We start from the raw sequence: 14,330 nt of genomic DNA, 5'->3' as shown, positions 1-14,330 counted from the left end.
GGAGGCACCTTCCTGCAGGGACGTCAGAGCTGCTCCTCAAGAGAGGTGCCCCATGGGAAGAGAGGAGCCAACAGACTCAAGTCAGCACAGGAAGTTCTTTCTCAGTGCGGGAGGAAAATGTCTTTGATCATGATACTGGACAAGCACTGGATGGAAACCAGGAGAAGCTGCTGGATCTCTGACCCAGGAGATGGAATGGAATGGAATGGAGCACCCTGCCTAAACCAGACCTGCTCTGAGCATATGGCTGGATTCAAAACCTTGGAACTCCTTCCAACCTCCCTGCTTTTGTGATTCTAAGACTTCCTCCGGTTCTTTAACAATACTGCAGGGCTGGAAGCTCAGCTGTGCTCTTGTTAAAATGGAAATTTAATTTACATCTAAGGTGGAAATTTAGCTTTTACATTTCCCTTCTGATGGTACAGACAAGAAAACAGGGAATAAAATCTCTATCACAGACACACAGAATGAACCTCTTCAAAGGCTATTCCTATTCCTTTGCTCCAGACAGGGTCAACAGTACTTATTTTGTTCCTGAGAGAAAAAAAGACATTTCCACTGGCAGACTTCTTGAAATATCTCATGAAACCTTCAACATCACACTAATCTCAGAAAGCCAAAAATATTTTGTCTGCAGTTTATTTGTTGAGATTGCCGTAACTACACTGTCAACATAAATGGATCTATTGCAGCTTAACAATGATGAAAAGAAGAGGATCACCTTCATAAGCACCACTTCCTCACATACAGCCCTTAATACAGAAAGAGACTGTCATGAATTGAAGCAGAAGACAGAAAGTTGAAGACCATGATGCAGAAACCTACAACTTAAGATAAATCACAGAATCACAGGATGTTTTGGGTGGGAAGGGACCTTAAAGATCATCTTGCTCCAATCCCTGTATGGCAGAGACACCATACACTGTCCCAGGCTGCTCCAAGCCCCGTCCAACCTGGCCTTGGACACTTCCAGGGATGGGGCAGCCACAGCTTCTCTGGGCACCATGTGCCAGGGCCTCCCCACCCTCACAGCCAAGAATTCCTTCCCAATATCCCACCTAACCCTGCCCTCTGGCAGCGGGAAGCCATTCCCTCCTTGTCCTGTCCCTGCAGGCCTTTGTCCAAAGTCCCTTTCCAGCTCTCTTGGAGCCCCCTTAGGCACTGGAGGGGTCTCTAAGGTCTCCCCACAGCCTTCTCTTCTCCAGGTGAACAACCTCAGCTCTCCCAGCCTGGTTCCAGAGCAGAGGGGCTCCAGGCCTCCTATGGACTCATTCCAGCAGTTCCACATTCTTCCTGTGCTGGGACCCCAGGGCTGGAGGCAGCTCTGCAGGTGGGGTCTCACCTGAGCGGGGCACAGGGGCAGAATCTCCCCCTCCCTGCCCTGCTGCCCATGCTGGAGGATCAGCCCAGGACATGGGGGAGTTCTGGGTTAAATCACCACATACAGAAGCAAAGTCATAAAAACAAAAGCTTATTGCAATATCAGCTCTGTTTATGACAAGTGACAGGGGATGCAATAGAGACATCCTTTGTAACTGTGCTCTACACTGAGGATGAGATTTTTCCATTTGGCATTCACTGGAAAACACAGAATGAAAACAGGAAGGTAAACCCATTAACAATGATATCCAAACACATGGTCGCATAACCACAAAGGTCAGGGTATGAGGCTGCCTGTAATTTATTTACAGTTGTAATAATCGTAAATGTTCTTTCCTTTAAAATTGCTTTAGTACATATCAGTTGCAAATTTAAAGAGCAATGTTAATGTATAATTCATCAGAGAGAATGAGGCAGTTTGAAGAACAAGCCAAACTCCAGCCAAACCCAATGAACGCGTCACAAAAGATCATATATTGAAATCTGACAACAGCTGACAAAAATCCAGTGACCAACCATTTGCTTCTCTTTGGCATGCAGTGTGCATTCAAAAATCCAATAACCATAATAGTACTTCTGGGATCTTATTCTGACTTCCTGAATAAACCAACCTACCAAACATCTGTGAAGAGGTACTGAAATTTAGATTTTCTTTGAGGAAAACTTTCGTTTTAGAAAATATCAAATCCTGCTTTAAGTGTAATGAAGACTTTACATAAAAACCTGATAAAAGGTTCCAATAAAGAATTACTCTAATTCTTTACAATTTGTAAATATTTGTTTTCCTTTCTTTTTCAGTCTGGATATTTCTAGTTTCAACTTGAAGTGGCTGGATCTTGTTTTATCCTTCACCGATAGATTAAAACCCCTCTGTTCCCAGGTAAGCCAGGGAAGATTTAATTTCCTACACCTAAAAGAGACTTCACTTCATAGCTGATCACTGGGCTTCCCATGTTCAATCATTCTTCTCTGAACAACCTCCCTGGTTTGTGAACATAACATGAAGAGACGTTATACTTGAAGATCTAACTAATAAACACAAGGATCATGTATTTATGTTACTTAATGACACTGCACTGTGTCAGCTTCTACAACCAAGAATATCACAGCACTTCCAGCCATTTCAGACCACCAGGAGCTCTCTCAGCTCTCCACAAGAACTGGGAATTTAAGTCACTGTTGCAGGGATGCTGTACGGGAAACCATGAAGCGCAGACCACACACTCTGTTCATAAATGTATCCTACAGCCAAACTGAAACACGGACTGCTTGCATGCACCTTAAGAAGAAATCAAAATCCTTGAGTGGACTGTTATTGTAATCAGTAATTGGCAAAGCTCTGGACAATTAGTAAATACTGGAGGAAAGCTGTGATTTTCTGTTGTCTTTCAAGGCTGGCAGCATAACTTTATCCAAAATAACTGCTCCTCATTCAAAAAGCATATTTCAAGTCCTTCCGTTACTCAGTTTTATACCACCTTAATGCGGGTCACGTTAAATCTGTGTTGTTACAATTCCTTACCACTGAGTGAGTTACAGAAATATTCCTTCTGCCTATCATCCACATCATTTGCATTTTGCTTCCTCTGGGAGAATACTGTAAAAGGATGCAATAATGAACACCCCTCAGAAAGGATACGAACATAGAATTGACAAGCAGAAGTGGAGCTGTACAATAGTGTTAGCTACAGGTACTCTTGATGCGGAGATTCCTATAAATACAAACATTTTCAAGATGTCTCTCTCCAGCTCACTGAGCACAGACCTGCAAAGGGCACTGGTATGAAGCTCCTACATTTTTAAAAATGGTTTTTTAAAAAGGATGCAAGCCTGAACATGACAATTATTTATAAACATCAGAAGTATCAGTCTTCCCTCTGGATTGTGAAATGCTCAGTTTTATCTCTCCCAGCAGAACACCATACCTTGACAACTACCCAGCCCACATGTGAGGCAGATCTTGTTAGGGGGCTCACTGCAGGAAATTGGGGCACTGTGCACACAGTAACACATTTCTCTTGCCTGAAGATACCTCAAGGGGTGTAACTGATTTCTGCACAAGGAGACTGGGGCAGCCTCATCCTCAGGAGAATGACTAAGTCCTTTTAATCTTCCTCAGCTGCCTACAAACCATGTCACTGTAATCTGTCTGAAAACCTCCAAAACTGAGCCCCCGAGTAAGCCCAAGAAGGTTACCAGCACATTAACCTCCCTTTTGGCTTACTAAAAGAAAAATTAAGAGCTTTGAAAATTGGAGATTTTTATTGCTCTTGGCTTTGAAAGCCCTAATTGTGAGACTGAAATGTTTCCCAGAACAAGTTTTAGAGATTTCCCTCATAACTTCAGGACAGATGGACGACTCGCCAGTCCCTGCAGCCACAGGGAGATGATGGAACTGTGAGGAAGGAGAATTTTCTTCTTCCTGGCATAACACCCTGCCTCTATGAGGCAGTGGCTGCTCCAAACAGCACCTTGGATTCTGTGGATCTGTGTCCACAACTGGCTGTGCTCCCTGCCAGACCCAGAGCTCCTGTAATTCCCTGCAGAACACTCCCCTCTGCAGCACAAGCCATGACTGCCACGTGCACATGTGTCTGTCAACTGTACAACATGGAGCATTCTTCCTCTTACTGCCTGCTGACTTCTTACGCTGCTCCAACCTTCTTCAGAAAGCAAGGATATTTTAAGCTCAATAGAAAATCTTGAGGCAAACAAAAAATCTATTTCTTGCTTTTGAAATCCTTCAGTAGCCCTGTATGAAGAAAATCCAGCACGCCAGGAAGCTTTGGCAGTGTAATGCAGGCAGGCAAGGACTCAGACAAGATATTCCTGTGGCTGCCTTAGAAAAGGAGAACCCCCAGCTGTGAAGATCATCTTACAGCAAAGATGGGGAATAGCTCTGTGTGCTCTGTATGATATGTATGTACATGTATTATATATAGGTTTGAGGAGCTACAGACTGCAATTGTGTAGCTCAGCAAGGACGTCTTGTTATTCATTCTGGAGACATTCTAAAGCACAAAATGGCAGCTCCTGGTTTATTTTTGAAGTACTGCCCTGTTCCATCTCAGTTTGCCCTCTTCTACACACTAAGCCATTTCCCATCCTCCATCCCACAGTGAGGAACTACCAAGAATTCTGAGCACCCTGGACAGAGAACCACAACAGGTCCTTTGCCAGATCTATTCCCAGGTTTGTTCTACCTGCTTACTCAAAATGCAGAAAATGCCAGACTGTCGCAGGGCACCTGCAGCACTTGACACAAAAATGCTGTCTGTGCCTCTAGGACCTTCCTAGAACTCTGCTGTGATTAATGCCCAAATTGTGCCACCTTTTCCACGTAACAACCCCAATATTCTTCAGCCTTGTGTGACTTGTCACCTTCTGCGTTGTCCACAACAGGGTAGCAGAGGACATACAATTTCCACCTGACAGCCTATTCCTGCTACTGGCACAAATAGGTCTGAAAAGTCCAAATCACTCCCAGATCACCCTGAAAAGTTCCTCAGGGCAGCCTAAGTTCAGAGAACAAGACTGGAATGGCAGTAACGACTCCCCTTCAATGTAAGCAATCTCTTCTGTACTCTCTTTTGCAAAGCACTGTAAAAATCACCAGTGAATTAATAGCTTAATCAGCACCAAACCTTATTTTGGACTGCAGAGGCTTTACCCATTCCATGCTAAACATCCAAAAGAAGAAAGAATTAAGGATATGCATCACATGACCATAAGTAAGAAAGTAACCCTGCTATAGTGCAATTAAGCAAAGTTGTAATGCAGCATTTTTCAGATCATACCACACAACACAGAGCAAGCAAAAGGTAAACTCTTCAATACATCCATTGGAAAGGAAAAAGCCCAACTCTAAAAGTCAGGCAGGTCATTCTGCTGCACAGTAACAGAGGTCACTATCACTTCACACACGGCACAAACCCTCAAGTGCTGAGACAGCATCGCACTTATCAACTTCTATTTTGCTTCAAATTACCATGAATAATTTTGTTCACAGAGATGGATAAAAAAGGAAAATTCAAGTTCAGAGTGTCCAGGGAAGAGGATGGTATTGGAGATTCTTTGCTACCTTTAGAAGTCTTTGCCAAAAGCTCATGGAAACTTTAGGAAAATGTTTCTGAGAAATTGCCTAGTTATGACTCCAGAAGACACAAAATAATTTAAAACTTACTTATAACCCCAAAAGTCTTTCAGGTTTGGCAGTTAATCAGTCTTTTCGGAAAATTTGCTATTATGTGTTTCAACAGCACCAGTTTCACCTCCCACTTCTACCAAATCAGTCTCTAGATGCTGTACCAGAGAAAGAAACTGCAAAATACAACACAAGCAACAGAACTCTGCCTGGGATTACAGACAGACGAAGAAAAGAGTTTTGAAATCTGAAATGAAATTCAGCAGGGGATAACTCAGGGAATAATGCTGGTTTACAACACTGCCAAGAGCAGTTCCTCTCCTGGAAATGTTAAGCAGTTGTGTCCCAAAGAACCAACACCTGTTGAAGCCTCACATGCCTAACACTGGCAGGAACAGAACAGGATCTATAGTCCTGAAGGCAACTGTGGCTTTAAAAAGTTGAAGAAGCAGCTTTACTAATTTCATGGGACAATAAATCAGCTTTTTAAAACAAAACTTTTTAATAGGCTGCTGTGAAATACTTTGGTCAAGTACCAGTTTCCAACAAGGCCCATGAGCATGGTTAATTTTGAGCAGTGTGTGTGTGGGATTTTTAGCTCACCCAATGCTGTGACGTGTCTGCAAACACATAAACACACCAAACACCCCACACAGCTCTTGGGGGGTGAGCCCTGTCACACCTGTGCTGGCTAAATCAGTAACTCTGCACCTGATCTAATTCTTGCAACACCCAGCTGTCTGAAGTGTAACCTCAGGCTGTGCAGTTGCGTGCACAGCACACACACACGTGGAGCACCTCCATCTGCAGAGCAGCTCACACCCTAAACCCGCTGTGACATCAGCTGCAGTACCTTAACGTGGCTTAAGGTAAAATCTATTCACATTAATAAACGCAATGCTGATGCTCCAAAGCCAGGAACTACACACACACTGGTATGGGCTTCAGGGAACAACTGCTTGTGCATTCTGGGATGAAACAACCCGCACCTACATGACCTGAAATATGCACTGAAACCAGGTGAGCCCTTGGCACTTCCACCTGGAATACAAGCTGATCCAAGACAGCATTTGTGAGTGTGCTATAAGAAAAAACATTTTATCATGCAATTGCTGCTTTGCGTGACTAGCAAGAAGCAAAAGAAACAGATTAGTATGTTCATCTTTCTTTTTTTTTTTAAAACATTGTCGTATTTGGAGTGTTTTCTTGGCACTTGGTGGTCTACAGCCTTTTGGTGCCCGTGTAGAAACAGATATTTTTAAATTTATATCTCTTATTAATGCAAGTATGTTAAAACAGCCCTTTCCGAGCCTCCATATTACTTTTTGCCAGCCACACATCTATGTATAATCAGAATTTATAAGATTTTATGCACATGGGCATTACAGTGACAAATCAAATCTTGTCTAGTTTTGAATTCTGCTTCAAGTGGATCACACAGCCAACCTATGAACCACTGGTACACACTGAATTCATTGCTCAGCTTTTCACTGAACAAATGATTGACTCATAACACACATCAAAGCATTTCATGGTATTTCTTTAAAATGTGTTAAGCGAAGTATTAGATGTGTCAACACTGACTAATTTTTAAGGACTGCTACCCACAATATTTGTGCTGATTAACCATCAGTGGGAAGGAGTTGTTACTATTTAACTAAAAGCCAATCCTCTTGTCAAGAAGTGTCCACGGCAAAAATGAGTCAAAAAAGCTGGAACATAAAGGAAAAAAACAACAAGCTGAATGTTTTACCTCACTGTCTGGGCTGGGCTGGATGACCTCCCAGGTCTGGGAGTCCACGTCGTAGCAGTGGAGCTCGTTGGGCAGCGTGTTGTCCGCAGCCCCCCCAAACACGTAGAGGTGCCGGTCGAAGGCCACCATCGTGTGCCCGTATCGCCGCTGGGGAGGGGGTGGAGAGCCCCGCAGCAGGTGCTCCGTGGGGATCCGTGTCCAGCTGGGACAAGAAACAAGGTGGTTTTTTACAATTCTTTCCAATTTTCTAACTCTGTCCTTTGTCACCAGGAGACACAGCATTCTCCCTCAATACCCGTCACTATTACATTTCGCAGCTCAGGCAGTCGAGGACTGTGTGGGTTTTGCATGACTTAACTGTCTACACTTACATCTTTTCCTTGAATTCAAACTGGAAGAGATTATTGGTAATCTTTGCTCCACTCTGGCCAGAGAAAACAAACATCTTGTCTTTGCAAACCGCCACGGGAAAATTACAGCAGGAAGGAGGAATTTCACCACTTTGTTCAATCTGAAAGGTAATTAAGTTCAAAATCAGAAATGTATTGTTACAGTGCACAACTCCACATGCTGAGTATGCTGCAGGGACACAGGTACAGCCAGGGTGAGCACATGGCATCGGCCCTGTAAAGCTGGAGACAGGCAATCAACTCCTGCTGTGGTTACGTATCTGATTTTGCCTGGATAAAAAGGTTGGGAGGCCACATTTTTAAAGCTCTCAGTACTGTAAGGATCAAGACTTTGGTCACCTGGCCAGCAAAGCTCCCAGTCTGTGTCAGTGGTCTGAGTGGGAATGCAGTGGTCAGAAAGGGAATGCAGTCCCTCCCACAAGGGGCAACAGCAAATCCCCCATGGGAAGTCCAAGTCCAGTTCACAGATTCACAAGCAAAAAAAATCACCCTTTCATACACACTTGGTTTTCCAAATACCCAAACCAAATCAAATTTAGACTGTTTCTTTTCAGTGTGGGTCAAAAACACATTCTGAAGAAAGACTGGTGCAGTCTAGAATGAGGAATTTTAAGTAATTGTACAAAAACAAAAAAAAAGAGAATTTCATGTGTTAGTTGAAGTTAAAGCTTCTTACCTCTTCCCAGCAGGTCAGCTCTCTGTCCTGCAGGCCTATTGTCCACATGTCATTTAATCTGTGCCATAACACAAAAAATGCTTCATTTCAACACGTTCATTTTTTCTAAGTGTTAAAAGGACAGCAATCCTATTTCATCAATATTCCTTCTGCACAGGAAGAATCTCCTACTTCCACTGACAGAAAAACAATTATCAGAATCCCTTTGTCCTATATGTAAATTTTACAGCCCCACCCCAGCTTGCTCCAGCATCTTTCTAGCTACAAGTACACTGCAGTTAACAGCTACATACAGCAATTCAGTCTGGAGCTTAAGGATTTGAGCTATTTAATCTTCAGGATTTTTACAAAATACCCCTTATTACCCTGCTCCTTCTGCTCATCCCTGTTAACTACTCAGACTGACCACAACAATTATTTACATGGCTGAATCCTCCGTTAAGTACAGAAAGAAGGATGAAGCAAGTAACCTGAACATATCTCTGACTGTGCTGTTCCCAGAACAAGTTACTCACAGTAACTACAGATGTTTTCTTTGTTCAAATCTGCCTGGAGGCTCAAGTTCCATAAAAAGACTTTTTTGTAACATGATCAGACATATTTAACATAAATAAGACAGCTCCTCTCACCCACTCCTTCCTTCGAGCTACCCAAGGCCCTGGGGGACTCCCTAAGCTGGCAGTGAACAATCCCACAGAGTCATGCATCTTATACCAATTCCTCCTACAGAAATAACAAAGACATCCCATCTGTTTTCCCAATAATCAGCAGTTCTCCTGGAGACTTTGTGGAGCTGGACACTTTTCTGAAGATTCTCCTCAGAAGAAGAGGCAACCCAGCTCCTCATTTGTGACAATCTGTTTGCTGTCATGATGCAAATATTGTACATCAACATAAATTACTCCTCGAGTTCATCCCAACAGAAAAAAATGACATGTCCAGAATTGACTGTTCCCTGACAGACCAACAGCAAATGCAAGGAGCTACTGTGAGACAAAGCACCAGGCTCTAATATCTCAGCACCGCTCCTTTCCCATCTTTCCCTATAAAAAATCCCACCTCCCTTCAACCTAAATATTACATATTTCCAGAGACTTCTGAGAAAAAAACTGACACGTTGTTCTTAGTTCTGTCAGATGATTTCATAGCAAATCCAGGCTTTGTTCTCTAAGTCTTCAGCAACATCAGCTGGTCTGTACTGGGGATCTTTCAAGCAATGTGCATTTGCCAAATTCCAAAGATCATTTTGCAGCCTTACAACCAAGCACACTGTCAAATTACACATCCACAATCACTCTGAGTAACCAGATCTTCAGGCTTTAAGCACATACTTATTTGAGCAAGAACCAATGAATTACAAAACTGCAATGCTCAACAATAGACTGGCTTTGCAAAGCTCCAGCTGAGTGTTTAAATCTCTTGGAATATGGAAATGTCTCTACAAAGGTGGAAAGCGAGGGGCTGGGATTTCACAAAAGCAGTCAAGGAGAGGGTGATACTGCCCCATACCGTGCGTTGCCATCGTATCCAGCAAAGATCCACAACTTGTCACTGTACACTGTGGCGCCGTGAGCTGACCTGGCCACTGGCAACCTGCAAGGAAGAAAATGCAGACAATAATCTTCCCTCTGAAGCTGCAGAGGGGCTGCAGAAGGATCTAAGAACTAAAATGCACATGTAAGAAGAAGAAAGTCTCCCACACAAAACTGCTTCTGCCATGCACCCTCCAAACACTGAGTGAGTCTCTTGAAGGCACGTATTAGTTTTGCACTCAGACAATGCAGACAGAAAAAAAAAAAAAAAAAAAGAAAAAAGAAAAAAAAATCCCAACTAATTCCTAGCCAGGACTCAAATACTCTTAGAATATTTTGCATAATGTAGTTAAATAATGGGAAAATTCATAGCACTACTGGTAGAGCAAGGTGGCAGTCAACTCTTGCTGTGAACATCCCACATGTATTCCCACAGACTAAGCAGGTGAAACACAGAAATGAGACCTGGACAGAGCTCAGGATACTCATTTGGGATCATTTAGGGTTGTTCCCAAGATGTAGTGCCCACGATGAAAAGTCAAACCTATGATTTCTCTTCCACATTCTTTGTTGTTTTAACTAAATCAGCCAGGCTGAACAAACCTGTGATGCCACAAGGCATCTGTTGGCTTGTCTGAGGTCATTGTACCACGTGAACACTGTAACTCTGGGGAACAACAAGCAAAATGTGAGTTTGCAAACTGAGTAAGAATTACTCCAAAATGTCCCAAGTTACCAGAATTAACCAGAAAGAGAAATTACTAATATGATCTCTGTTCTGAAATATAACATGCTCATCAGAGGTGAGCAAGAGTAACACAACAATGGATGGGACATTCCTCATCTCTCTCCACAAATCACAACAACAAATGTTCCCTTCCCTCTCTCCAGTGAAAGCAGCATTTCAGAAACTTCAGCTGTGTATAGGACTGTGGGTAAAGACACCACATGACCCTTACTGGGGAGAGGTAAACAGAAATGTCTGGGGTAGAATGGGACCTTAAAGCCCATCCAGTCCCACTCCCTGCCATGGGCAGGGACACCTTCCACTAGCTCAGGTTGCTCCAAGCCCCATCTAACCTGGCCTTGGACACTTCCAGGGATAGGGCAGCCACAGCTGCTCTGGGAAACCTGTGCCAGGGCCTCCCCACCCTTACAGCCAAGAATTCCTTCCCAATCTAACACTGCTCAGCCAGGATGAAGCCATTCCCCTTTATCCTGTCCAGGCCCTTGTAGAAAACACTCCATAGCTGGATCACAGACACTGTCAGAAATGTGCACAGAGTCAATTTTAGGAAGCAATGTGTTAGTGATTTTGATTTTCCTTGGAACCCTGAATCTCAGGAGCCCATGTTCATGAGGGATCAACAATTTGATCCCAGGCTATCCTTGAAACTGGAACAATTCAGAAAAAAGCCCAACTCCTGTTGCTCCCATCCCTTCTGTGAGGGACCTGAAACATGAAGAGCGGATTTTGGACAAATTTCCATTATAGTGCCCTCTGGAATGGAGGGCTTCCAAAAAAACTCCTGTAGAACCAAAAAACTTTAGTTGAGAAAGCAGAGTAGCAATCATGCTGCAACCCTAACATCAGCACTGTGACTAGGTCTGACTGTGCCATGTGAAGTGATGCCAAGCCAACCTCACTCCCCTGAAACGTGAGAAAAAGACACCAGCTCTTACCTTCCCTCAGTCTTCCACTCTGTCCACTGCCCAGTTGCAAACTTATACTCAAAGAGGTCGTTTTTATTCTTCAGGTTAGAATTGGAATAGATATCTCCAGTATAACCACCTGGACAACAAGAATTCCATTAGACTCCCAGGCAATGCAGCACACACACTCCCAGGCATTGCATTAGGTGAAACTTTGGACTGCATAAAATGTTTGGTTAATGGACTACTGCAGAAGGAGACTTCTCCTCCACTCCTTCTCCTAAAGAATCACTGTGGTAATGAGCTTCAAGTTGTCTTTACTTTAAACAAAACAGTGAAATATTTCCAAACTAAAGCTGAAATCACAGTCAGCCATGAAAAATACCAGAGCTGCTACTGAATGAGATCTTTGACACTTCCTAAAGATCTCTCATTCTTTTTTCAAACCAGTACAGCAACACATCTACGACTTCCAGCACAACCTCCTGCTGCCTTACCAAACACAAACATGCTGCTCCCGTAGACCACGGCGGAGTGGTGGTACCGTGGTGCCGGCGGCGTCCCCGTCGTGAAAGCCCTGCACAGGTTACAAGAGCAGCAGTCAAACGCCCTGGTCATGCCTTGGGCACCCAGAGCTACTGCGCAGACTCAGAAAAGAAACAACTGTTAGAAGTTATTCTTTTGCTCCTGAGTGTTTCATTGATTTTGGATCGTTGATTGCACTAAGATTTTATGGAACAGTAATACAGTATAAATGGTTACAAACACGCTGCTGCTGAAATCTGTTTGGAGGAGCTGGAAAGTGAGACACAGGTGAGACAAGAGACTGCCCAATGCAGAGCAAAGGAGCCAAGAAAGGTGTGAGACCCCCTGGCACCTTCCCTGGCCCGAGGGGTGCAGCACACCTGGTCCCTCTGCTCACCCACAGTCTGCAGGGACAGAGGTGACCCTGGTCCTCTCCCTTGCTGGGCTGCCCGGCCTCCCCTCGGGCAGGATCTCTAACCCCGATGGCCCAGCACACAGCAGGCTGGCAGGGAGCAGCTGTGACAGTGCTGGGCAGAGGTGACATTTCTTCTAGGGTGTCATAAATATTTAAAGTTAGAGCTTTTCAGCCATAAAGGTATAGATATGTATCTTATAAGTTTCATTTCCATTCGTAACTTTGCATGGGTTGTTATTGCAAGTTTTGTACAGTTGTGATTGCAAGTTTGTATAATTGTCACCAGGAGTTCTGAATAGTTAGGAGTGCAAGAAGTTACAGTTGAAGGGTTGCTAGAGTATTTACAATGCTGATGCCAGAGAGAGAGAGAAAAGGGAAAGGGGGGATCATTCTTCCTCCACAGAAGACTCCAAATCAGAACATTGCTCCGGGCCATGACTGCGGGACACAACCGACCAACCATTTAAAGGTGGGAAAAGTGATTGGTCCAGAGGAGCTCCCGTGGAGAACCAGCAGAACTCTGGAGAACGAGCGAATCCCCTCGAGGATCCTGAATCCCGCAACCAAGAAGAGGACAGAGGATATAAAGACAGAGTGACGGACTGAGGGGTGTCTTTCCCCTGAGGGATACTGTTTCCTAGAGGGAGAAGAGCCCGTATAGTACTGTATGTATTTGGTTACTCTGGCTTGTTGTAAAGGGTTCGGGCCTAGCCCGACCCTTCTGCTGTTCCAGTAGTCATTTTGTTTCAATAAACGGTTGGCCACTTCTTAAATTAACACCGGATCTACGGCCACGTTTTTAACATAGGGTACTCGGGTAGTGCCACAAACTTTTACACCCAGCCCAAGCTAACGAGGGAAGCCGCGGCGTGTCCCGGCCCTGCCAGCCCCCAGGGACAGCGAGGGGCCGCGCTGCCCACCTGCACCACGAGCAGTCCTTCACGTCGAAGCGCAGCAGATCGTTCAGCATCGTCTTTCTGCGGGGAGGGACGGGAGAGGCGGCTGAGCCGGGCGGGGGGTCGGACAGGGTGGCCACGGACCCTCAGCCCTGCCCCCCTCACACCTCGTTCCTCTCACACCCACCTCCCCTCACACCCATCTCCCCTTATGCCCACCTCCCCTCACAGCCACCTCCTCTCACACCCACCTCCCCTCACAGCCACCTCCCCTCACAGCCATCTCCCCTTATGCCCATCTCCCCTCACACCCATCTCCCCTTATGCCCATCTCCCCTCACAGCCACCTCCCCTCACATCCATCCATCTCCCCTCAACCCCGGCCCCGCTCCCCGCGTTCCCGGCTCTCCTTACCCATTGTCCCCGCCGAACACGTAGATCGCATCCCGATAAGCCACCACTGTGTGTTTGCTGCGCCTGCGGGCGGCACGGACAGGTCAGCGGCGCCGGGAGCCCCCCTCCCACCATCCCGTCCGCTCCCCAGCTCACCGGGCCCCCACGAACTCGTCGCAGGGTGGGAGGCGGCGCCAGCGGTGCACGGTCTCGAAGGGCCCGAAGTTGAGGGTGAGGTACTCGACGCTGTCCGAGCAGCTGTGGTCGAAGTCCACGCTCGGGGCCACCTTCGAGCGCCCCGCGCCACCCGCCGGGGCCGCGGCCGCCGCCATGGCCCAGCCGTGCTCCCCTGGACTACAGTTCCCGGCGTGCCCCGCGCGCCCGCCTTCCGGCGCGCCTGCGCCCCCGCCGTCAGACCACAACTCCCGGCGTGCACCGCGCCCGGGGCGCCGACAGGGCAGCTGCCGACCTCGGACTACAGCCCCCAGCATGCACCGCTAGAGGGGAGGCGGGGCCGAACGCCGCTGCGGAGCTCCCGGTGCCGCGTTCGAGG

The 14,330-nt window shown here is 45.8% G+C and overlaps 1 protein-coding gene across 1 annotated transcript in view; it reads right to left on the bottom strand.

The window, feature by feature from the left end:
* LZTR1 (leucine zipper like post translational regulator 1) overlaps positions 1-14,121 on the bottom strand; it is a 35,824-nt gene extending 21,703 nt beyond the window's left edge. Inside the window, exons 1-9 of the mRNA XM_066203925.1 lie at positions 13,934-14,121; positions 13,799-13,861; positions 13,409-13,465; positions 12,046-12,125; positions 11,579-11,687; positions 9,873-9,956; positions 8,364-8,421; positions 7,649-7,788; positions 7,278-7,479 (exon numbers count right to left, since the gene is read on the bottom strand). Of these exons, the coding sequence (XP_066060022.1) occupies positions 7,278-7,479; positions 7,649-7,788; positions 8,364-8,421; positions 9,873-9,956; positions 11,579-11,687; positions 12,046-12,125; positions 13,409-13,465; positions 13,799-13,861; positions 13,934-14,109 (969 nt within the window). The 5' untranslated portion in view covers positions 14,110-14,121. The remainder of the gene's footprint in view (positions 1-7,277; positions 7,480-7,648; positions 7,789-8,363; positions 8,422-9,872; positions 9,957-11,578; positions 11,688-12,045; positions 12,126-13,408; positions 13,466-13,798; positions 13,862-13,933) is intronic.
* Between the last annotated feature and the right edge of the window lie 209 nt (positions 14,122-14,330).

Source organism: Chamaea fasciata, unplaced genomic scaffold (genome assembly GCF_029207755.1).
Source record: "Chamaea fasciata isolate MVZ Bird 193981 ecotype frontalis unplaced genomic scaffold, bChaFas1.0.hap1 SCAF_25, whole genome shotgun sequence".
Classification (NCBI taxonomy): Eukaryota; Metazoa; Chordata; class Aves; order Passeriformes; family Sylviidae; genus Chamaea; species Chamaea fasciata.
The sequence above is the reverse complement of the archived record's forward strand: the minus strand, read 5'-3'. Positions and strand labels throughout refer to the sequence as shown.